The sequence below is a fragment of the Conger conger genome, chromosome 6, assembly GCF_963514075.1.
Source record: "Conger conger chromosome 6, fConCon1.1, whole genome shotgun sequence".
NCBI lineage: Eukaryota > Metazoa > Chordata > Actinopteri > Anguilliformes > Congridae > Conger > Conger conger.
The window spans coordinates 3,036,192-3,058,935 of NC_083765.1; the positions used below are offsets into that span (position 1 = coordinate 3,036,192).

The window sequence follows — 22,744 nt, forward strand, 5'->3', positions numbered from 1 at the left end:
CTCTTCTCTAGAGGCAGAGGTGTGCGGGTTCATCACAGGGCTCTTCTCTAGAGGCAGAGGTGTGCGGGTTCATCACAGGGCTCTTCTCTAGAGGCAGTGGTGTGTGGGTTCATCACAGGGCTCTTCTCTAGGGGCAGAGGTGTGCGGGTTCATCACAGGGCTCTTCTCTAGGGGCAGTGGTGTGTGGGTTCATCACAGGGCTCTTCTCTAGGGGCAGAGGTGTGCGGGTTCATCACAGGGCTCTTCTCTAGAGGCAGTGGTGTGTGGGTTCATCACAGGGCTCTTCTCTAGGGGCAGAGGTGTGCGGGTTCATCACAGGGCTCTTCTCTAGGGGCAGTGGTGTGTGGGTTCATCACAGGGCTCTTCTCTAGGGGCAGTGGTGTGTGGGTTCATCACAGGGCTCTTCTCTAGGGTCAGTGGTGTGTGGGTTCATCACAGGGCTGTTCTCTAGGGGCAGAGGTGTGTGGGTTCATCACAGGGCTCTTCTCTAGGGGCAGTGGTGTGTGGGTTCATCACAGGGCTCTTCTCTAGGGGCAGTGGTGTGTGGGTTCATCACAGGGCTCTTCTCTAGGGGCAGTGGTGTGCGGGTTCATCACAGGGCTCTTCTCTAGGGGCAGTGGTGTGTGGGTTCATCACAGGGCCCTTCTCTAGGGGCAGTGGTGTGTGGGTTCATCACAGGGCTCTTCTCTAGGGGCAGTGGTGTGCGGGTTCATCACAGGGCTCTTCTCTAGGGGCAGTGGTGTGTGGGTTCATCACAGGGCTCTTCTCTAGGGGCAGTGGTGTGTGGGTTCATCACAGGGCTCTTCTCTAGGGGCAGTGGTGTGTGGGTTCATCACAGGGCTCTTCTCTAGGGGCAGTGGTGTGTGGGTTCATCACAGGGCTCCTCTCTAGGGGCAGTGGTGTGTGGGTTCATCACAGGGCTCTTCTCTAGAGGCAGTGGTGTGTGGGTTCATCACAGGGCTCTTCTCTAGAGGCAGTGGTGTGTGGGTTCATCACAGGGCTCTTCTCTAGAGGCAGTGGTGTGTGGGTTCATCACAGGGCTCTTCTCTAGAGGCAGTGGTGTGTGGGTTCATCCCAGGGCTCTTCTCTAGAGGCAGTGGTGTGCGGGTTCATCACAGGGCTCTTCTCTAGGGGCAGTGGTGTGTGGGTTCATCCCAGGGCTCTTCTCTAGAGGCAGTGGTGTGTGGGTTCATCCCAGGGCTCTTCTCTAGAGGCAGTGGTGTGCGGGTTCATCCCAGGGCTCTTCTCTAGAGGCAGTGGTGTGCGGGTTAGCCAGCCTGGTCAGTCACAGGGTGAGAGCCGCGCATTCCGCTGCGCGTACTTTCAGGGAAAATCCTCGCTCCCATTTCTGCGCACGGATTTCTCCGCGCAGCGTTCCTGGAGCGGATTCGTCCGCCCGGGATTCCACTACCAAGCCGCCGGGGCCAGTGATGTAGAATCCAGACCGTACAAGCCCAGCGATTCCCAGAGATGGTACAAAACTACGGTCAAAATACACGGGGCACCAGCCAGCCCCGACGAAGGAAGCACTGCCTGTCTGAACACACACTGAGCTGGGGCGGTCTGGTTAAAGCACCGTTCTGATTCCTGGATGAAGCCCATGGTCACAGTCTGGTGTCGGTGCCGACTGGGACCAGTAGGACCAGGAAACTGGGACCAGTAGCTCCACAGGGTAACACAGTTGGTGAAGGTATCGCCGTGGGACAAGAGTGTTCAGTCAGTCAGCGGTCTGTGTCACTTCTGTGTCACGTCTGCTTAGTCTAATCAACTGTAAGTCATTTCGGATAAAAACAGTTAATTTAATGGTAGGGATCTGCAAAGGGTCCTACACTGAATTCATCATAATTTTCATATATACTTGTATATTCTTACATACTTGCACAAACTTCCCAATTCTATGTGCATCTTGTGATGTGATTATTGTCTTTATAAGCAAGCTGCCTTCAATTTCACAGCCAGAAAAAAGGTCGTTGTTGTTCTGTCAATTGGAACAGCACTGCCCTCTAGTGGCGGAGTTTGACGCAATCCTCTGGGGCCAGTTTCACACACACAGTCGCGTGTAACATGGTGGTTGGTCACACTTTCTAGGCTTGTATATGCAATTTGCACAAGAGCGCATTGCAGAAACACTGAAATATGTTTTAAAGTCTATTTCCAAACTATATTTTATAGTTTGCGTCGCTGGCCTCCAGGCAAGACAATGCACATATTGTTTCATTTAAATTCGATTGTCTTTTAAGGACTATTAGATTTACTCGTTTGCTTTCATAAGGTGACGTTATCGATATCTTAACTTGCCTAGCTAGCTAGCAAAAATTATTATTTGATAACTCAGCGCCCTTACCTTATCTATCGACAGTTGATATACTAAGTTAGCCATCTTGTGAAAAGTCTCCCAAGATGAGCGCGTGTCATGGAGGTAGCTATGGTAACAAACAACAATGTGTAGAAAGTGGGGACACGGCCTGTCAATCACAGTTCGCACAGACAGTTTGGGTGAACTTTTATAGTGGGGAAATTTAAGCTTAGGGGGGAAAAAAAAATAAAAAAAGTTTTAAAATACATTTAAATTAAAATATATATTTTTAAACTATGCACATTTGTTTTATTGTTTGTTTTAACTGGCAAGTTCAACCACCATGTTACTCCTTGAAAGTTTCATCTGGATAATGTCCATTCAGATTGTAATATTTGCATGGATATACTTGCATAGGCATGTTTCATCCATCCATCCATCCATCGATTTTCACCCGTTTATCCGGAGTCGGGTCGCGGTGGCAGTAGGCTAAGCCGGGTATTCCAGGCGTCCCTCTCCCCAGCAACGCATTCCAGCTCCTCCTGGGGGATCCCGAGGCGTTCCCAGGCCAGGAGAGATATATAATCTCTCCAGCGGGCTCTGGGTCTCCCTCGGGGTCTCCGCCCAGTTGGACGAGCCCGGAAAACCTCCAAAGGGAGGCGCCCGGGAGGCGTCCTGATCAGATGCCCGAACCACCTCAATTGGCTCCTTTCAACACAAAGGAGCAGCAGCTCTACTCCTAGGCATGTTTTCACCCCCAAATCCAAACTTTTTCTAAACTTGTATGACCTTCACATGTTTCCCAGAGAAGTCTGCGGTTAACGCACATTCTGATCCAAGTTCACGGCTATCAATCACCGGATTACTGCCGCTTCACACACACAGCATTGTTTGCTCAAATACCCACAATGCAACACAAGCATTTTTTCCCCCACACACAGATCTGATTTATTGCCATTCTCAATTCAGATGTTTTTGTGACAGTGAAAGGTTGTACTGATATTTTTCTACACTTTACTACCACAGCTACCAATTATATATTACATTATATTACAAAAATATGTATTTGCACACTATGCTATGACACAGTGGCTTGTACCAATGCCTCACAGCAGGAAGGTTTGCCCGGACCGGTCTGTGTGGAGTTTGCATGTTCCCCCCTGTGTCCGTGTGGGTTTTCTCCAGGTACTCTGGTTTCCCCCCACAGTCCAAACACCTGCAGGTGAGGCTGATTGGAGAGTCTAAATCACCCCTCGGTGCACTCCTGCTGCTGCCCTTGACCAAGGCACTGGCCCTCAGAACTGGAGCTGGTCCCTGGACTGCACTGTGGCTGCCCACTGCTCCTAAGTAACTAGGATGGGTCAAATGCAGAGGACACATTTCACTGTCGAATTTTAAATCATTGTGGTGAATTAAATAAAAAGCTGTCACTTTAAATGGTCAAATAGTATTTAAATACGACCATAGTTAATTGTATTGTATTGCAAGTATTTTGTTTGTAATTTCAAAGCTCCAGGATACGTTTCTTCATGATTTGAAAGCATGACAACAGGACACAGTTATTAGACACGTATTAATTTGTAGTACAAGGATATTTTTCATGGAGACTAGCAATCTCAATATGCAATCCTTCTGAGAGATAACATAACGCAGCGACTGCAAGTCCATGTACACGCATCACTGTACCTGCTGCCGAACTCCATGTAGCCTACTGTAAACTACGTTAGCGTCCTGGTTAGGACAGTTGAAACTCGCGGGATCCGCCAATGTCCCGGCATCCTTAGGAATCCGGACTACAGAAGTCGGCGACAGGGAGCAGGCGCTGCGCAGACTGACGGAACTTTATTCCACCCGGATAGGACGGAGAAAACTATTTTAACACATCCACATAATATCAGACCAATGGACCTGCCCAAAAAATTTTGCATTAATACGACGCCTCTGACTACGTAGGCAGTTAGTGAGTGGCTAAAATATCCCTGTTCCGGCAACACCTCGCCAGGAAGTGTGGCGCGATAAATCCCAAAAAGTATCTTGGAGCGACTGTAGCTAGCGAAGATTTGGGAGTTTGCATGCGCTCGCTTGGGTGTGGGCCGGTTGTATTACTTTTTTTTTTTTTTCTTCTGTTTTTCCAGAATCGTTAAAAGCGAGCGCTCGTCAGTTTATACAGGGCACAGAGAGATTCTTAACTCCTCGTAAGTTTGGGTCGTCTTTTTCACGAAGTTGTTCACGATCTGAAGTATTTGCAGGCAATGGGATGCTGTGGTAGCACTGAGGTAAGGTCAATCCTTTCCCACAACATCAGAAAGAGCGGTAGAGAGGGACTAGCCGTACTACAACTGGAATTTGTACAATACAAATATAGAATATAGAAGTTTCGCGTTTAAAAAAAGAGATCAAGATTAAGAACTCAAGATCCCGAGATTCTTGTAGTTTTAGTCTTGTTTGCGTTCGCTACGAATAGCATATTGTAATAATTTGAGTAGTTAGCTAGTTAGCAAATTAATCTGTATTTAAAGACAAGCGAGCCAAGGGTTTTTTTCTGCAAAGTAAGTCCAATTGTGGTCAGAGATCTGCAATGTAAACAAAACTGACCTCGTTTCCTCCACCACCGCAAGGAATTTTCAGCAAAGGTCGCCCACATGTAGGCTATAGTTTGCAGTGCATAGCTAACGACATAGCCTATCTCAAGGAAAAGCTTAGTGTAACCTGAAGAAAAAGTTGCATATGCAAACTACTTTCTGTTAAAAATGTCATAGCTGCCGTCTATGCAATTTGCAACATTTCGTAATATTGCTGGTCGTGTTTTCTCGTTCCTTCACGAGACGCAAACTGACATATGGCTGTCGTGTGTTTTCTCCCAGAAGGGAACGCGAGAATGGAAACCTCTCGAGGACCGATGTTGTACAGACATTCCGTGGCTCATAATATTTACGGCCTTCTGCGTCGGCATGGTGAGTCTGACCGGAGTTCACCAAAATACACGTTTCCTTCGACGGGTGCGTGTGATTACCTGACTGGGTCACTTCTAGTGGAGTTCTTCAGATTCCGACGCTTAGCGACGTTGCGCAGTTGTTCGTGATTCCGGTGGAATCCCGCGTCGAAACGGGAGAGTTTAAAAATGTGAGCTGGCCATTGTGAAATGCTGTCAATTCGGAACTACGCATGTGTGCTTTTATGAATGCACTATCCTGCGTGCCGTCAGAGTTTAATGAGTGACTTTAATGTCCAATAATTGCAGTCTGTCTGATTGATTGATTGTGGCTTTCTTGTTTACTTACGACCAGCCTGGTAATCTGTGGTAAAAACACGAATGCACCTCTTGGGCACAAAATGTGAGAGCTGTCCATTTGCAGTAAGATTGGTGGTCAGTCCATGGAACAGGATAGATAGATAGATATCCCTGGTGTAAAATCCAGCTATGACCTTTTTGAAATTGCCTGCTAGCTGCCAGCTGTTTCTACATAGCTTGGACTCGTCAATGTTGATTATGCTGAGTATGGAGCTGGTCTAACTGGTCAGCCAGCTACCAGCTGTTTCAAAACCTAGCTTAAGCTGTTTTGTTTTTTTCAGCAGGGATATCAATCACCCTTTTCCTAAAAGCACTTTGCAGTGAAGGGATCTGGCAGTGTTATGTGCCACTTTGCCGGCTACTCGTCCCTGTTCTAAAGGGTAACTCATCCCTGTTCTAAAGGGTAACTCATCCCTGGTCTAAAAGGGTCACTCATCCCTGGTCTAAAGGGTAACTCTCTTGTGTTGTAAGTGGTTTTTGTCTGAAAGTCCCTTGAGAAAGAACGTTGACCTTGCAGTGGATAATTGACAGCCCCTAACCCCCCCCAGACGTGTATCTGTGGATTCGCCATCGCCACGGGCGCTGCCTCCCGCCTTATCTCGGGGTACGACAGCTACGGGAACACCTGCGGCCAGAAAAACGCCCCCATCGAGGGCATCCCGCTCAGCGGCAGAGACCAGAGCGACAAGAAGTGAGTCAGGGACACGGCCCCTTATCCCCGCCCAAACCCCTGAACCCCCTAACCCCTGAACCCCCCAAACCCCTGAACCCCCCTACCTACCCTAACCCCTGAACCCCCCCAACCTACCCAAACCCCTGAACCCCCAACCTACCCAAACCCCTGAACCCCCCCAACCTACCCAAACCCCTGAACCCCCCCAACCTACCCAAACCCCTGAACCCCCAAACCTACCCAAACCCCTGAACCCCCAAACCTACCCAAACCCCTGAACCTACCCTAACCCCTGAACCCCCGAACCCCTGAACCCCCTACCTACCCAAACCCCTGAACCCCCAACCTACCCTAACCCCTGAACCCCCAACCTACCCTAACCCCTGAACACCCCAAACCCCTGAGCCCCTGAACCCTCCTACCTACCCAAACCCCTGAACCCCCAACCTACCCTAACCCCTGAACCCCCCAACTTGTGAACATTGTGGGATTAAGGGCCTTGCTCAAGGGCCCAACATCTGTGCAGATCTTATTTTTGCTACACCGGGGCTACACTGTAAAGCTACACCACCAGGTCCCAGATAAGCACCTCAGCCACTAGGCTACAGGCTGCCCCTCGACCCCAGACTCTCTCAGTGCCCTGAGTGGCAGCAGTGTTGTATAGCGGCAAGGGAAGTGAACTGGACTCGGAACGCAGAGGCTGCGGGCTTCGCTCCCAGGCGGGGCACAGCCGTCTTCGTCTTGAGCAGGTGTGCATAACCAGACATTCTTCACACCGCGGAAAACTGTGATTTCTGCACGTTGCTCTCGACAAGATCATCTGCTGGACTTACACGTCATTTGGCTGACACCAAAGCGACGTACAGTTGATTACACTCAGCAGGAGACAATCCCCCCTGGAGCAACGCAGGGTTAAGGGCCTTGCTCAAGATAAAAATCGATAATTTTATTGATCCCTGGAGGGCAACTGAATCATCACCAGGCACATTAACATACAATAAAACGCAGGCATTAAAAGCACATTATAGCGCATTAAAACACAAAGACACCTCAAAGGCCAGCAAGAGGCCGCACAGACAATAAGATCGCTAATAAAGGAGGCATTATGTGAACGTAGAATTCCGGGATATTCCGAGAACAGTGACCTCCGCAGATAAACAAACACAGCCGCTCAGTACTGACAGGCCCCTCCACAAACGGCCTCTTGTGGCCAGAGCTTGGCTGGCCGAACCGAGAGCTGGGCTGGGCTTCGAGTGGGTCGACCAGAACCTTTTTTTTTTTTTTTCTCTTGGAACCAGAAATTGCAGTCTGAGCGGGATTTCTAAATTCCTAAATTTAGCTTGGCTAAATCTGTATGCAAGTAAACGAATGGTGTCATTTTATGTTCATCCCTGAACACTTTTCTCGAGGACAAAAGATATGGTCGCCCTGTGGGCAGCATCTGTTCATGACAATTAATCTCAGCCCTACAATGACATGAACACCATTACATATTGTTATTTAATATTTTTCAGTGAATATCCAATCAGTGATGTCACCCCCCCTTAGAGAAGGTATTCATGGAAGGATTTATTTCTTAAATTGTAGATTCGTGTTCTTCCTGGACCCCTGCAACATTGACTTTCTGAATCGGAAAATAAAGTCCATGGCGTTGTGTGTGGACCACTGCCCCAGTGAGGAGCTCAAGACCTACGACGACGTTCGGAAATTTGCCACCAGAAACGGTGAGCTTTCCGTCCTGCCCCTAAAAAGGCAAAAGGGGGGGCATTTAGGCCACCTTTACTTACTGAGATAGATACAGCCCCATTTAGATTCAGATTCTCTTTTACAAGGGAGACCAGGGGCCTATATCAGGCAGCCAGATTACTGAGCTAAATGGAGTTAAATGGATAACAGCACTGAGTAAAACCCAGAACAGCTCTTTTTACTTCAGTGCAGTTATCCAGTGCAGTTACCCGGCAAAACTCAGTAATCCTGCTTCGCGGGTTTTACTCCGTGCAGTTATCCGGCTAACTCAGTAATCCTGCTTTGTGGGTTTTACTCAGTGCAGTTATCCAGCTAACTCAGTAACCCTGCTTTGTGGGTTTTACTCAGTGCAGTTATCCAGCTAAACTCAGTAATCCTGCTTTGCGGGTTTTACTCAGTGCCGTTATCCAGCTAAACTCAGTAATCCTGCTTCGCGGGTTTTACTCAGTGCAGTTATCCAGCTAACTCCGTAATCCTGCTTTGCGGGTTTTACTCAGTGCAGTTATCCAGCTAAACTCAGTAATCCTGCTTCACGGGTTTTACTCGGTGCAGTTATCCAGCTAAACTCAGTAATCCTGCTTTGTGGGTTTCACTCAGTGCAGTTATCCAGCTAACTCAGTAATCCTGCTTTGCGGGTTTTACTCAGTGCCGTTATCCAGCTAAACTCAGTAATCCTGCTTCGCGGGTTTTACTCAGTGCAGTTATCCAGCTAACTCCGTAATCCTGCTTTGCGGGTTTTACTCAGTGCAGTTATCCAGCTAAACTCAGTAATCCTGCTTCACGGGTTTTACTCGGTGCAGTTATCCAGCTAAACTCAGTAATCCTGCTTTGTGGGTTTCACTCAGTGCAGTTATCCAGCTAACTCAGTAATCCTGCTTTGCGGGTTTCACTCAGTGCAGTTATCCAGCTAAACTCAGTAATCCTGCTCTGCGGGTTTTACTCGGTGCAGTTATCCAGCTAAACTCAGTAATCCTGCTTTGTGGGTTTTACTCCGTGCAGTTATCCAGCTAACTCAGTAATCCTGCTTTGCGGGTTTTACTCAGTGCAGTTATCCAGCTAACTCAGTAATCCTGCTTTGTGGGTTTTACTCAGCGCAGTTATCCAGCTAACTCAGTAATCCTGCTTTGTGGGTTTCACTCAGTGCAGTTATCCAGCTAACTCAGTAATCCTGCTTTGCGGGTTTTACTCAGTGCAGTTATCCAGCTAACTCAGTAATCCTGCTTTGTGGGTTTTACTCAGCGCAGTTATCCAGCTAACTCAGTAATCCTGCTTTGCGGGTTTTACTCAGTGCAGTTATCCAGCTAAACTGAGTAATCCTGCTTTGTGGGTTTTACTCAGTGCAGTTATCCAGCTAAACTCAGTAATCCTGCTTTGCGGGTTTTACTCAGTGCAGTTATCCAGCTAACTCAGTAATCCTGCTTTGCGGGTTTTACTCAGTGCAGTTATCCAGCTAAACTCAGTAATCCTGCTTTGTGGGTTTCACTCAGTGCAGTTATCCAGCTAAACTCAGTAATCCTGCTTTGCGGGTTTTACTCAGTGCAGTTATCCAGCTAAACTCAGTAATCCTGCTTTGCGGGTTTTACTCAGTGCAGTTATCCAGCTAAACTCAGTAATCCTGCTTCGCGGGTTTTACTCAGTGCAGTTATCCAGCTAAACTCAGTAATCCTGCTTTGTGGGTTTCACTCAGTGCAGTTATCCAGCTAACTCAGTAACCCTGCTTTGCGGGTTTTACTCAGTGCAGTTATCCAGCTAACTCAGTAATCCTGCTTTGTGGGTTTTACTCCGTGCAGTTATCCAGCTAAACTCAGTAATCCTGCTTTGCGGGTTTTACTCAGTGCAGTTATCCAGCTAAACTCAGTAATCCTGCTTTGCGGGTTTTACTCAGTGCAGTTATCCAGCTAAACTCAGTAATCCTGCTTTGTGGGTTTTACTCAGTGCAGTTATCCAGCTAAACTCAGTAATCCTGCTTCGCGGGTTTTACTCAGTGCAGTTATCCAGCTAAACTCAGTAATCCTGCTTTGTGGGTTTCACTCAGTGCAGTTATCCAGCTAACTCAGTAACCCTGCTTTGCGGGTTTTACTCAGTGCAGTTATCCAGCTAACTCAGTAATCCTGCTTTGTGGGTTTTACTCAGTGCAGTTATCCAGCTAACTCAGTAATCCTGCTTTGTGGGTTTTACTCAGCGCAGTTATCCAGCTAACTCAGTAATCCTGCTTTGCGGGTTTTACTCAGTGCAGTTATCCAGCTAAACTGAGTAATCCTGCTTTGTGGGTTTTACTCAGTGCAGTTATCCAGCTAAACTCAGTAATCCTGCTTTGCGGGTTTTACTCAGTGCAGTTATCCAGCTAACTCAGTAATCCTGCTTTGCGGGTTTTACTCAGTGCAGTTATCCAGCTAAACTCAGTAATCCTGCTTTGTGGGTTTCACTCAGTGCAGTTATCCAGCTAAACTCAGTAATCCTGCTTTGCGGGTTTTACTCAGTGCAGTTATCCAGCTAAACTCAGTAATCCTGCTTTGCGGGTTTTACTCAGTGCAGTTATCCAGCTAAACTCAGTAATCCTGCTTCGCGGGTTTTACTCAGTGCAGTTATCCAGCTAAACTCAGTAATCCTGCTTTGTGGGTTTCACTCAGTGCAGTTATCCAGCTAACTCAGTAACCCTGCTTTGCGGGTTTTACTCAGTGCAGTTATCCAGCTAACTCAGTAATCCTGCTTTGTGGGTTTTACTCCGTGCAGTTATCCAGCTAAACTCAGTAATCCTGCTTTGCGGGTTTTACTCAGTGCAGTTATCCAGCTAAACTCAGTAATCCTGCTTTGCGGGTTTTACTCAGTGCAGTTATCCAGCTAAACTCAGTAATCCTGCTTTGTGGGTTTTACTCAGTGCAGTTATCCAGCTAAACTCAGTAATCCTGCTTCGCGGGTTTTACTCAGTGCAGTTATCCAGCTAAACTCAGTAATCCTGCTTTGTGGGTTTCACTCAGTGCAGTTATCCAGCTAACTCAGTAACCCTGCTTTGCGGGTTTTACTCAGTGCAGTTATCCAGCTAACTCAGTAATCCTGCTTTGTGGGTTTTACTCCGTGCAGTTATCCAGCTAAACTCAGTAATCCTGCTTTGCGGGTTTTACTCAGTGCAGTTATCCAGCTAAACTCAGTAATCCTGCTTTGCGGGTTTTACTCAGTGCAGTTATCCAGCTAAACTCAGTAATCCTGCTTTGCGGGTTTTACTCAGTGCAGTTATCCAGCTAAACTCAGTAATCCTGCTTTGCGGGTTTTACTCAGTGCAGTTATCCAGCTAAACTCAGTAATCCTGCATTGCGGGTTTTACTCAGTGCAGTTATCCAGCTAAACTCAGTAATCCTGCTTTGCGGGTTTTACTCAGTGCAGTTATCCAGCTAAACTCAGTAATCCTGCTTTGTGGGTTTTACTCAGTGCAGTTATCCAGCTAAACTCAGTAATCCTGCTTCGCGGGTTTTACTCAGTGCAGTTATCCAGCTAAACTCAGTAATCCTGCTTTGTGGGTTTCACTCAGTGCAGTTATCCAGCTAACTCAGTAACCCTGCTTTGCGGGTTTTACTCAGTGCAGTTATCCAGCTAACTCAGTAATCCTGCTTTGTGGGTTTTACTCCGTGCAGTTATCCAGCTAAACTCAGTAATCCTGCTTTGCGGGTTTTACTCAGTGCAGTTATCCAGCTAACTCAGTAATCTTGCTCTGTGGGTTTTACTCAGCGCAGTTATCCAGCTAAACTCAGTAATCCTGCTTTGCGGGTTTTACTCAGTGCAGTTATCCAGCTAACTCAGTAATCCTGCTTTGTGAAACAGGCTCCCGATCCAGAGGGTTAGTACACTCACAGCCTGTGTGCAAGAGCAGACTTATCCTGAACAGACATGATGCACAAGAAAAAGCAAGGCTGCCGAAGTCATAGAAGGTCACGTCGGGCTGTGTGTCACCGTCGTCCCAGCCAGTGTTTCAGCGATGCTAAAGGCTTGTGTGTGTGTGTGTGTGTGTGTGTGTGTGTGTGTTTTAGGATCTGAACTCTGCTCCTATGACGTGCCTGTTAACAAATACACCAGTCATCCAGACAGGGGAACCAAATGCCCCATGCTTCCGGTGCCCCCCAGGTCAGTGAAAATATGCTCAAACTGCAAAGTCATGGAAACGCACTGAAACGTATCATTGGGAATTTTGATGGTTTATCAGTGATTCCGTTCTCCTCTGCGTCATCTGTGGTTTCTGTGTTCTGATATCTGTGGTTTATGTGTGACTCTATTCTGCTCTGATATCTGTGGTTTATGTGTGACTCTGTTCTGCTCTGATATCTGTGGTTTGTGTGTGGCTCTGTTCTGCTCTGATATCTGTGGTGCCTGCAGTAAGTCTCTCCCGCTGTTCCACCGATGTGTCCCGGTGGACGTCTCCTGCTACGCCAAGTTCGCCGAGGCCCTCATCACCTTCGTCAGCGACAACAGCGTCCTGCACCGCCTCATCGCCGGGGTGATGGCCAGCAAGGAGATTATTATGGGATTGTGCCTGCTGGCACTAGGTAACCCTCGACCGAAACCTCACTCTGAGAACCGGGGCCGGGCCGGTGGGCGTGTGATATTTTATTTATTTATTTACATTTAGACGGGTCGCTGGTATTACACAGGGTTCTGTAACAATGCATTGCCATTATGAATGTGTGAAAGAGTGTTTGTGCATGTGCGGGTGGACTGTCTCACAAATGGGATTGTGGGTAATGTAGTCTGTCTCGCCGCGGGATTGTGGGTAATGCAGTCTCTCACGGTGGGTAATATCGTCTCTATCCCGTAGTGGGATTGTGGGTAATGTAGCATCTGTTTCACGGTGGGTTTGTGGGTGATGTAGTCTTTGTCCAGCATTGGGATTGTGGGCACCGTAGTCTCTGTTTCACAGCGGGATTGTGGGTAACGTAGTCTCTGTCCCACAGTGCTCTCCATGATCCTGATGATTGTGATCCGCTACATCTCGGCCGTGCTGGTGTGGATCATCACTGCCCTCGTGGTCCTGGGCTCTCTGGGTGAGCAGAACTCCGACCCATGAAACGGGTCTCTATAAACGTTTACGTTTTTAACAACAATTTGTGTTGTTCCCTCGAGGGTGTTTGAGGGCACACAGGAGGAAAAAAAACACTCGCCCCTGAATTACTCAGCATTATTTCAGTGTGATGTTCCCTCTTAATAAAGAGTGGCCTGGCTCCTGCCTCTCTCTGCACTTAGGCATGGTAGCGACCTTTTCTGTCCGTGTTTCCGTTCCTGCACCGACGGGAAGAGGCCGCGCCTCGTTAGCCTGACGCTCAGAACCAGGAAGGGCGGGGCTCATCCGCTGGCACGAGAACAAAAGTGTCAGGAGTGTTTGTGTTTTGCAGGAGGGACGGGGGTTCTGTGGTGGCTGTATGCGGACCACAGGAAGAACCTGAACGACACCAGGCCCGCTGACGAGCTGGAGGTGGCCAAGGACAACGTGCAGGCTCTGCTGGTCTACGCCATCGCGGCCACCGTGTTCACCGTGAGAGACCGCTCCGCTTGATTGACAGCTCTGTGTTTGATTGACGTGCAGCGTTTCATTGGCAGCTCTGTTTGATTGACGCGTAGGGTTTGATTGAAAGCCCTGTATTTAATTGATGTGCAGCGTTTCATTGACAGCTCTGTGTTCGATTGAGTCGCGTGTGATTGACAGCTGTGTGTTTGATTGACAGCTGTGTGTTTGATTGACAGCTGTGTGTTTGATTGACAGCTGTGTGTTTGATTGGCAGCTCTGTGTTTGATTGACAGCTCTGTGTTTGATTGTGTCGCGTGTGATTGACAGCTCTGTGTTCGATTGGCAGCTCTGTGTTTGATTGGCAGCTCTGTGTTTGATTGGCAGCTGTGCTGTGTTCTCAGGTGGTCCTCCTCCTCCTCATGTTCTTCATGAGGAAGCGTGTGGCCCTCACCATCGCGCTGTTCCACGTGGCGGGGTCCGTGTTCACACACCTGCCCCTGCTGGTGCTGCAGCCCGTCTGGACCTTCCTGGCCCTCATGCTGTTCTGGGTGTACTGGATCACCGTGCTCATGTTCCTGGGGACTGCAGGTACACACACATGCACACACACACACACACACACACACACACACACACTTACAGATACAGACACACACACACACACTTACAGACACACACTCACACACTCTTTATAGGGTCATACAGACAGTACATTTCCTTTATGGAATCTTCTTGGGACACATGGCACATCAGAAAATGGCCACTGACCTTGGTTCTGAGTGAACAGGCACTTTAAGGATCTGGGTTTTGGTTCAGGGGCAGACAGTGGTTCTGAGTGTGTGGGTCAGGGGCAGACAGTGGTTCTGAGTGTGTGGGTCAGGGGGAGACAGTGGTTCTGAGTGTGTGGGTCAGGGGGAGACAGTGGTTCTGAGTGTGTGGGTCAGGGGCAGACAGTGGTTCTGAGTGTGTGGGTCAGGGGGAGACAGTGGTTCTGAGTGTGTGGGTCAGGGGGAGACAGTGGTTCTGAGTGTGTGGGTCAGGGGCAGACAGTGGTTCTGAGTGTGTGGGTCAGGGGCAGACAGTGGTTCTGAGTGTGTGGGTCAGGGGCAGACAGTGGTTCTGAGTGTGTGGGTCAGGCGCAGACAGTGGTTCTGAGTGTGTGGGTCAGAGGCAGACAGTGGTTCTGAGTGTGTGGGTCAGGGTTGGTCCTGTGTGTCCCGGCTGCAGGCAGCCCCGTGCAGAACGCGGAGACGGGTCTGGTGGAGTTCCGCATGTCGGGTCCGCTGCAGTACATGACCTGGTACCACGCGGTCGGGCTGATCTGGATCAGCGAGTTCCTGCTGGCCTGCCAACAGATGACCATCGCTGGTGCTGTCGTCACCTACTACTTCACCAGGTACGGGCCAGAACCCCACCATCACCTCCTGTACCTTTTCAATAAATCCTAATCATAAAATATCGACAATGAGGTGAGATTAGTTTGACTGATTTCAAGCAATCGGTAACTTAAAACATCAGTAACTTTAATATTGTCTGTGACAATAGAAGAATAATTAAAATGAATAATAACTTAATACATTTTGGTGAAAGACTGTGTATGTCTGCAGCGTTGTCTCCCCTGTCTTTTCTACGGTTATTCATTCCACCCTAAATTCTTTACCAACCGACAAGGAGCGTAATTGAGTTGAATCGTTGTGAGGTCAGAGATGTATAGAAATGAGTGAAACGGATTTGCCGTTGGTATTTGAGTGTGAGTGTGAGGGTGAATGAGAGGCATTAAGCCGGATTTATACTTCTGCATTACACCGCCAAAATGCTAGTTTTCATCGTCACTATATCCCATAATCATTTGCGATTAACTTTATAGTATAGCACGGAGTTGACAAAGACCTGTAAACAAGCTTATCCACAAGTGCAAGTACACAACAAGCTCGACATTTTGTATTAGTTATACTTTATAAACAACATTTTAATCGCTTAACACTGAAATAACGTATGTAATGCTTAAGTCTCCGTGAGCTAGCCAGCTAAATTGCTTGTAATTACTTATCACCTAATCATTTTACTTTCACTGACAACTTTCTGCCTTCAAAGTGCGTCTCAATCGCGTGCTGTGAACACACCTCCGAAGTCGCCTTTTTTCACTAATCGGGCAACGATGCATCAAGTCGACTGATTTGGGTTTCGGACCCAGCACAGGCGACTGAAACTGATCAATGGCAGAGCAGCAAGAAATGCTACCAAACGGACCAATCACAGTTCTTTCGGGCCGCCACGCGTAGTTACATTTCTGGGGAGGTGCGCGTCAGGCTACACCGTAGCCTCCGTGTTGACTCGACGCAGAACTATAAATCAGGCTTTAATGGTAACGCACTTCTTTCCAAAGCACAATTTGAAGGCGGTTGATTTATCATTTAATCCTCATGTACCGAATTGTGGTGAAATGAGTGATTCCTCCATGCATTGAATCGTTTCCTGAAGAGTGGTCGGTGTTACTGACGAGCGCTGCCCCTGTCTGCGCGGCACTGCAGGAACAAGTCTCAGCTCCCGCTGACGCCCATCGTCACCTCCGGGCTGCGGCTGATGCGCTACCACCTGGGCACGGTGGCCAAGGGCTCCTTCATCATCACGCTGGTGGAGATACCCCGCCTCATCCTCTCCTACATCCACACCCAGCTCAAAGGCCGGGTGAGTCCCCCTACACCACAGCCAGCTCAGAGGCCGGGTGAGTCCCCCTACACCACACCCAGCTCAGAGGCCGGGTGAGTCCCCCTACACCACACCCAGTTCAGAGGCCGGGTGAGTCCCCCTACACCACACCCAGCGGGATATAGGCGGCGATGGACGGAATGTAGAGAGAGATGGACGGAATATGGAGAGATGGACAAAAAAGAAACACAGATGGCAAAAGCCTCCTTTTGGTAAAAAGCGTGAAAGCATGCGATAAGACATCTTGTTGTGTTTATTGAAGCCGTTCTGCGCTCCTGCAGGAGAACGCGTGTGCGCGCTGCATGCTGAAGGCCTGCATCTGCTGCCTGTGGTGCCTGGAGAAGTGCCTGCGCTACCTGAACCAGGTGAGAGAATCCAGCGGGGGCAAAGTCACGGAACTTGCCTTCAAAAACGCATCAGAATTAGATCCGTATGACACTAAGATCTCATTTCGTCATTCTCTTGGGGATATATGTCGCCTTGTGGGATGTCAACACTGTGTGTGTGTGTGTGTGTGTGTGTGTGTGTCTGTATAGAACGCCTACGCTGCGACAGCTATCAACAGCACGAGCTTCTGCACGTCCGCTCGAGACGCCTTCATCATCCTGGTGGAGAATGCCCTGCGCGTGGCGGCCATTAACACTGTGGGCGACTTCGTGCTGTTCCTGGGCAAGGTGAGGGCGCAGGACACACCCACCCACTCCCCCACCAATCACACCAGCTTTAATCCAGCTTCCATCACACCAACAATGGCCGGTGCTAACATGACTAATGTGTGTGTTTTATGTGTGTGTGTGTGTGTGTGCGCGTGTGCGTGCGTGTGTGTGTGTGTGTGTGTGTGTGTGTGTAGGTGCTGATAGTCTCCTGCACTGCGTTTGCGGGCGTCCTGGCGCTGAATTACCAGCGGGACTACACGGTCTGGGTCCTCCCGCTCTTCATCGTCTGCCTCTTCGCCTTCCTGGTGGCGCACTGCTTCCTGTCCATCTTCGAGATCGTGGTGGACGTGCTCTTCCTCTGCTTCGCCGTCGACACCAAGTACAACGACGGGAGCCGCGGGCACGAGTACTACATGGACAAGGCCCTGATGGTGAGGCCCCCGACCGCTCAACACCACCAACCGCTCAACAACACCGACCGCTCAACACCGACCGCTCAACACCACCGACCGCTCAACACCACCGACCTCTCAACACCACCGACCGCTCAACACCGACCGCTCAACACCGACCGCTCAACACCACCGACCGCTCAACACTGACCGACCGCTCAACACTGACCACTTAACACTGACCGCTCAAGTGTCTGTAGATGTGAGTGTCTGTGGGTCTCTGTCCTGCAGGAGTGTAGATGTGAGTGTCTGTGGGTCTCCGTCCTGCAGGAGTGTAGTTGTGCGTGTCAGTAGTTATGAGTGTCTGTAGATGTGAGTGTCTGTGGGTCTCCGTCCTGCAGGAGTGTAGTTATGTGTGTCAGTAGTTGTGTGTGTGTCAGTAGTTGTGAGTGTCTGTAAATGTGAGTCTGTGGGTCTCCGTCCTACAGGAGTGTAGTTGTGTGTCAGTAGTTGTGCGTGTCAGTAGTTGTGTGTCTGTATATGTGAGTGTCTGTGGGTCTCTGTCCTGCTGGAGTGTAGATGTGAGTGTCTGTAGATGTGAGTGTCTGTGGGTCTCTGTCCTGCAGGAGTGTAGATGTGAGTGTCTGTAGATGTGAGTGTCTGGGTCTCCGTCCTGCAGGTGTAGTTATGTGTGTCAGTAGTTGTGCATGTCCGTAGTTGTGTGTCTGTAGATGTGAGTGTCTGTGGGTCTCTGTCCTGCAGGAGTGTAGATGTGAGTGTCTGTAGATGTGAGTGTCTGTGGGTCTCTGTCCTGCAGGAGTGTAGATGTGAGTGTCTGTAGCTGTGAGTGTCTGTGGGTCTCCGTCCTGCAGGAGTGTAGTTGTGTTTCTGTAGTTGTGCGTGTCAGTAGTTGTGAGTGTCTGTAGATGTGAGTCTGTGGGTCTCCGTCCTACGAGTGTAGTTGTGTTTCTGTAGTTGTGCGTGTCAGTAGATGTGAGTGTCTGTAGATGTGAGTGTCTGGGTCTCCGTCCTGCAGGTGTAGTTATGTGTGTCAGTAGTTGTGCATGTCCGTAGTTGTGTGTCTGTAGATGTGAGTGTCTGTGGGTCTCTGTCCTGCAGGAGTGTAGATGTGAGTGTCTGTAGATGTGAGTGTCTGTGGGTCTCTGTCCTGCAGGAGTGTAGTTGTGTTTCTGTAGTTGTGCGTGTCAGTAGATGTGAGTGTCTGTAGATGTGAGTGTCTGGGTCTCCGTCCTGCAGGTGTAGTTATGTGTGTCAGTAGTTGTGCATGTCCGTAGTTGTGTGTCTGTAGATGTGAGTGTCTGTGGGTCTCTGTCCTGCAGGAGTGTAGATGTGAGTGTCTGTAGATGTGAGTGTCTGTGGGTCTCTGTCCTGCAGGAGTGTAGATGTGAGTGTCTGTAGCTGTGAGTGTCTGTGGGTCTCCGTCCTGCAGGAGTGTAGTTGTGTTTCTGTAGTTGTGCGTGTCAGTAGTTGTGAGTGTCTGTAGATGTGAGTCTGTGGGTCTCCGTCCTACGAGTGTAGGTGTCAGTAGCTGTGCTTGTCAGTAGTTGTGAGTGTCAGTAGATGTGAGTATATGTGGGTCTCTGTCCTGCAGGAGTGTAGTTGTGAGTGTCAGTAGATGTGAGTGTCTGTGGGTCTCTGTCCTGCAGGAGTGTGGTTGTGTGTGTCTGTAGATGTGAGTGTCTGTGGGTCTCTGTCCTGCAGGAGTGTAGTTGTGTGTGTCAGTAGTTGTGCGTGTCAGTAGATGTGAGTGTCTGTGGGTCTCTGTCCTGCAGGAGTGTAGTTGTGTGTGTCAGTAGATGTGAGTGTCTGTAGATGTGAGTGTCTGTGGGTCTCTGTCCTGCAGGAGTTTGTGGAGAACAGTAAGAAGGCGGCCCGCGGCCGGGATGCAGGCGACGGCACTGAGATGAAGCCCATGGTGAGCTCCACTTCCTGTTAGTCTGTGCTCCACTTCCTGTTAATCTGTGCTCCACTTCCTCTCAGCCTGTGCTCCACTTCCTCTCAGCCTGTGCTCCACTTCCTGTGAGTCTGTGCTCCACTTCCTGTTAGTCTGTGCTCCACTTCCTGTTAGTCTGTGCTCCACTTCCTGTTAGTCTGTGCTCCACTTCCTGTTAATCAGTGCTCCACTTCCTGTTAGTCTGTGCTCCACTTCCTGTTAGTCTGTGCTCCACTTCCTGTTAATCTGTGCTCTACTTCCTCTCAGCCTATGTCACTTGCTTTGCCCCAAGTACTGTCTGAAGCCCTTGAGTGCAGTAATGTAGACCTGGGTCAAATACGTAATTGGTCTGGATTCTAATATTCTCCTATGCTCTACTGAGCTTGTCTGCTGTATTGGGACCCATGAAATACTCTCCAAAATTGCAAACCCCACCTTCTGGTCCTCTCGGTTGGCTCCAGTGCACCAGGCAAGATCAATCGAGCACAGAAAGGTATTTGAATCCAGAGCGATTACGTAATTTGACCCAGGTTTGCTGTGGACCTGACTCCAGCTCAGAGCTGTTCGGCCCACTCGTAATGGATCAGGTTCGGTGGTGAACGAGGGAGACTGATCCTGGATCAGCTCTGAGACGTTTATTTGCTTGTTTTCCAGGCGGCAGGCGGAAGATAAGGCCGGGCCTTACGGAGACTTTCTAAAGACATTCCAAATGTTTATTTTTTACCAACATGTAATATGTTTACTAAGCCTTTGACTCCAGAGAACAGATATTTTAATACACTGTACAATAACTACGTAACGTAATGCACTTTATACAAAAGCTGTTTTATTTTAATGGCTGATGCATTTTCGTAGCGATGTCCTTTTTTTACACTGAGGAAAGGTAAGCTGAAATGTGTAGGCTGAAATCAGTTTAATCGCTGCATTTGTTTGAAAAGCTATTATTTACTCTGTTCAGGTAAAAACATCCATTCGTTTGTTTTATTTTTTTGCCTTTTACTTTTTGTGCTAATCAGCCTTGTTCTAATCAATCTTGGGTGCTTTGTAAAGATGTTTTCATAAATGCACCACTTTTGGTTGTGTAATAATCCTTAATCTTTTTTTAATTCAGTGGGTGGTGTCTCTGTATATACCGAGGTCTGCTTTTATTTAGAATCTTTTTCAGACAAATTATTGCGATACACGACGTGTCAATTTCAGTTTTGCTGTTTTTCTTTCTTTCTTTTTTTTGTAATGCAGTGAATTGTAAAAGAGCTGTGTGAGATGCAGTGAATTGTAAAAGAGCAGTGTGAGATGCAGTGAATTGTAAAAGAGCAGTGTGAGATGCAGTGAATTGTAAAAGAGCAGTGTGAGATGCAGTGAATTGTAAAAGAGCAGTGTGAGATGCAGTTCTCAGACACACGGGCACGCGTGCGTCGGGTTAGGGCTGTAAACCGTGCCGTAGTCTGTACTCTGGGACGCAGAGGGGAGAGTTCTGGAGCCTGCCCTCTGATGGGACAATGTCCCTGACGCTCAGACGGTCCAGGTCTGGGGCCTTTGTGCCGGGGAAGTGCATAACCTGTGTGGAAATGCGACCTGGAAAGCGTGTGAAAAGGTCACTTAAAACGGGTTGAGTCCTGTGATTGGTCACTGCGTTCTTGAGATAGAGAAACAGTAAGAAGCCGTTTAACTCCAGTCCTGGAGGGGGCGCTGTGTCTGCAGGTTTAACTCCAGTCCTGTAGGGGGCGACAGTGTCTGCAGGTTTAACTCCAGTCCTGGAGGGGGCGCTGTGTCTGCAGGTTTAACTCCAGTCCTGGAGGGCCACAGTGTCTGCAGATTTCACTCCAGTCCTGGAGGGCCGCAGTGTCTGCAGGTTTAACTCCAGTCCTGGAGGGCCGCAGTGTCTGCAGGTTTAACTCCAGTCCTGGAGGGGGCGCTGTGTCTGCAGGTTTAACTCCAGTCATGTAGGGGGCGACAGTGTCTGCAGGTTTAACTCCAGTCCTGGAGGGCCACAGTGTCTGCAGGTTTAACTCCAGTCCTGGAGGGCCACAGTGTCTGCAGGTTTAACTCCAGTCCTGGAGGGGGCGCTGTGTCTGCAGGTTTAACTCCAGGCCTGGAGGGCCACAGTGTCTGCAGGTTTAACTCCAGTCCTGGAGGGCCGCAGTGTCTGCAGGTTTAACTCTAGTCCTGGAGGGGGCTGTGTCTGCAGGTTTAACTGTTAGAGAGATGTGGAGATCCTGTACCTTGCCCGTTGCCTTAACCCTGCTGGCGGTTTTTAAGCCCTGAGAAGCTTGCATGTCACCTTGCTTGCCTTAAAAACCCAGCATTTCCAGATGAATTCACATACAATTGATTTGTTTCTGGTTGGGTCGGTGTTTGAAAGGAACTGAAGCCACTAGTTTTATTTGCCCCTTTTTGCTCATTTTAAATGACTGGTGCTGCGTAATTTATGCAGCCTTCGATTACGTGAAAAGGTTGTGACGTTGCCTTGTGTCTGATTGAGGGGAAATCTTTGTTGTGGCTGTCGAGTTTGTCATTTTTTTGGCGAGTCAGATTAGTGCAGGTACTAAAAGGTGTTTTTCTCTCTGTGTCCCACTGGAGCCTCGGCTCCCTCCAAGGTTACATTCCAAACTGTGTGTTACCACGGCAACACCGCTGTGCTCAGGAAGTGTCAGAGGCGGTTTGCTGATGCTGCAGCGTGGTGGATCTGGGGTGCCAGGGACGTAGAGCTGGAGCGCAGTGAGAGTGCAGTGAGCCAGGCCTAAGGGCAGTGAGAGTGCAGTGAGCCAGGCCTAAGGGCAGTGAGAGTGCAGTGAGCCAGGCCTAAGTGCAGTGAGACTGCAGTGAGCCAGGCCTAAGTGCAGTGAGAACGCAGTGAGCCAGGCCTAAGGGCAGTGAGAGTGCAGTGAGCCTGGCCTAAGTGCAGTGAGACTGCAGTGAGCCAGGCCTAAGTGCAGTGAGAACGCAGTGAGCGTGCAGTGAGCCAGGCCTAAGGGCAGTGAGAGTGCAGTGAGCCTGGCCTAAGTGCAGTGAGACTGCAGTGAGCCAGGCCTAAGTGCAGTGAGAACGCAGTGAGCGTGCAGTGAGCCAGGCCTAAGGGCAGTGAGAGTGCAGTGAGCCAGGCCTAAGGGCAGTGAGAGTGCAGTGAGCCAGGCCTAAACTGACCTCACAGTCCCATGGTGTACTGGTTCTGGTCTGTGGAGAGCTGCGCGGTGGGGTCACCAGTTTAGAAACCAATTCAGACTCGAAGAAGCAGGTGAGAGAAGTCAACTGCTTAAATTTATCATTTGACCTCTGAGTAATGAGGAACAGCAGCACCCCCTGCATTTCTCCAAGGGTAAGTGCATGTACTTCTAGTCCAGTGATGTGATGCCCATTGGAGCACACTGTGAGATGTCTTCCACATAGTTCAGATTTTTCATACTTCTTATACACTGTGTATGTACCTGTAGATACATTGGCAATAATAACAAACCAAAATGCATTTTAAAAATATATATTTTTGACCAGTACATTCAGAATGGACGTGTGGAAAAAATAACATAATTAAACGGAA

The 22,744-nt window shown here is 49.0% G+C and overlaps 1 protein-coding gene across 9 annotated transcripts; it reads left to right on the top strand.

The window, feature by feature from the left end:
* The first annotated feature begins 4,159 nt into the window (after nt 1-4,159).
* Nucleotides 4,160-22,112, top strand: slc44a1a (solute carrier family 44 member 1a). Of its 9 annotated transcripts, XM_061244725.1 has the most exons (19): nt 4,161-4,572; nt 5,161-5,250; nt 6,137-6,279; nt 7,849-7,985; nt 12,030-12,123; nt 12,373-12,542; nt 12,948-13,037; nt 13,386-13,525; nt 13,900-14,086; nt 14,726-14,894; nt 16,030-16,186; nt 16,489-16,572; nt 16,744-16,881; nt 17,058-17,294; nt 19,120-19,191; nt 19,864-20,987; nt 21,062-21,175; nt 21,213-21,287; nt 21,398-22,112. In XM_061244725.1, the coding sequence occupies exons 1-16, from the start codon at nt 4,549-4,551 to the stop codon at nt 19,879-19,881; spliced, it is 1,950 nt and encodes a 649-aa protein (XP_061100709.1). In that variant the 5' UTR covers nt 4,161-4,548; the 3' UTR covers nt 19,882-20,987; nt 21,062-21,175; nt 21,213-21,287; nt 21,398-22,112. The 9 variants fall into 9 exon arrangements, with proteins under 9 accessions (XP_061100716.1, XP_061100709.1, XP_061100714.1 ...); XM_061244732.1 differs by having other exon boundaries at nt 4,160-4,572; nt 6,106-6,279; nt 21,213-22,112; XM_061244730.1 differs by having other exon boundaries at nt 19,864-21,136.
* The last annotated feature ends 632 nt before the right edge of the window (nt 22,113-22,744 follow it).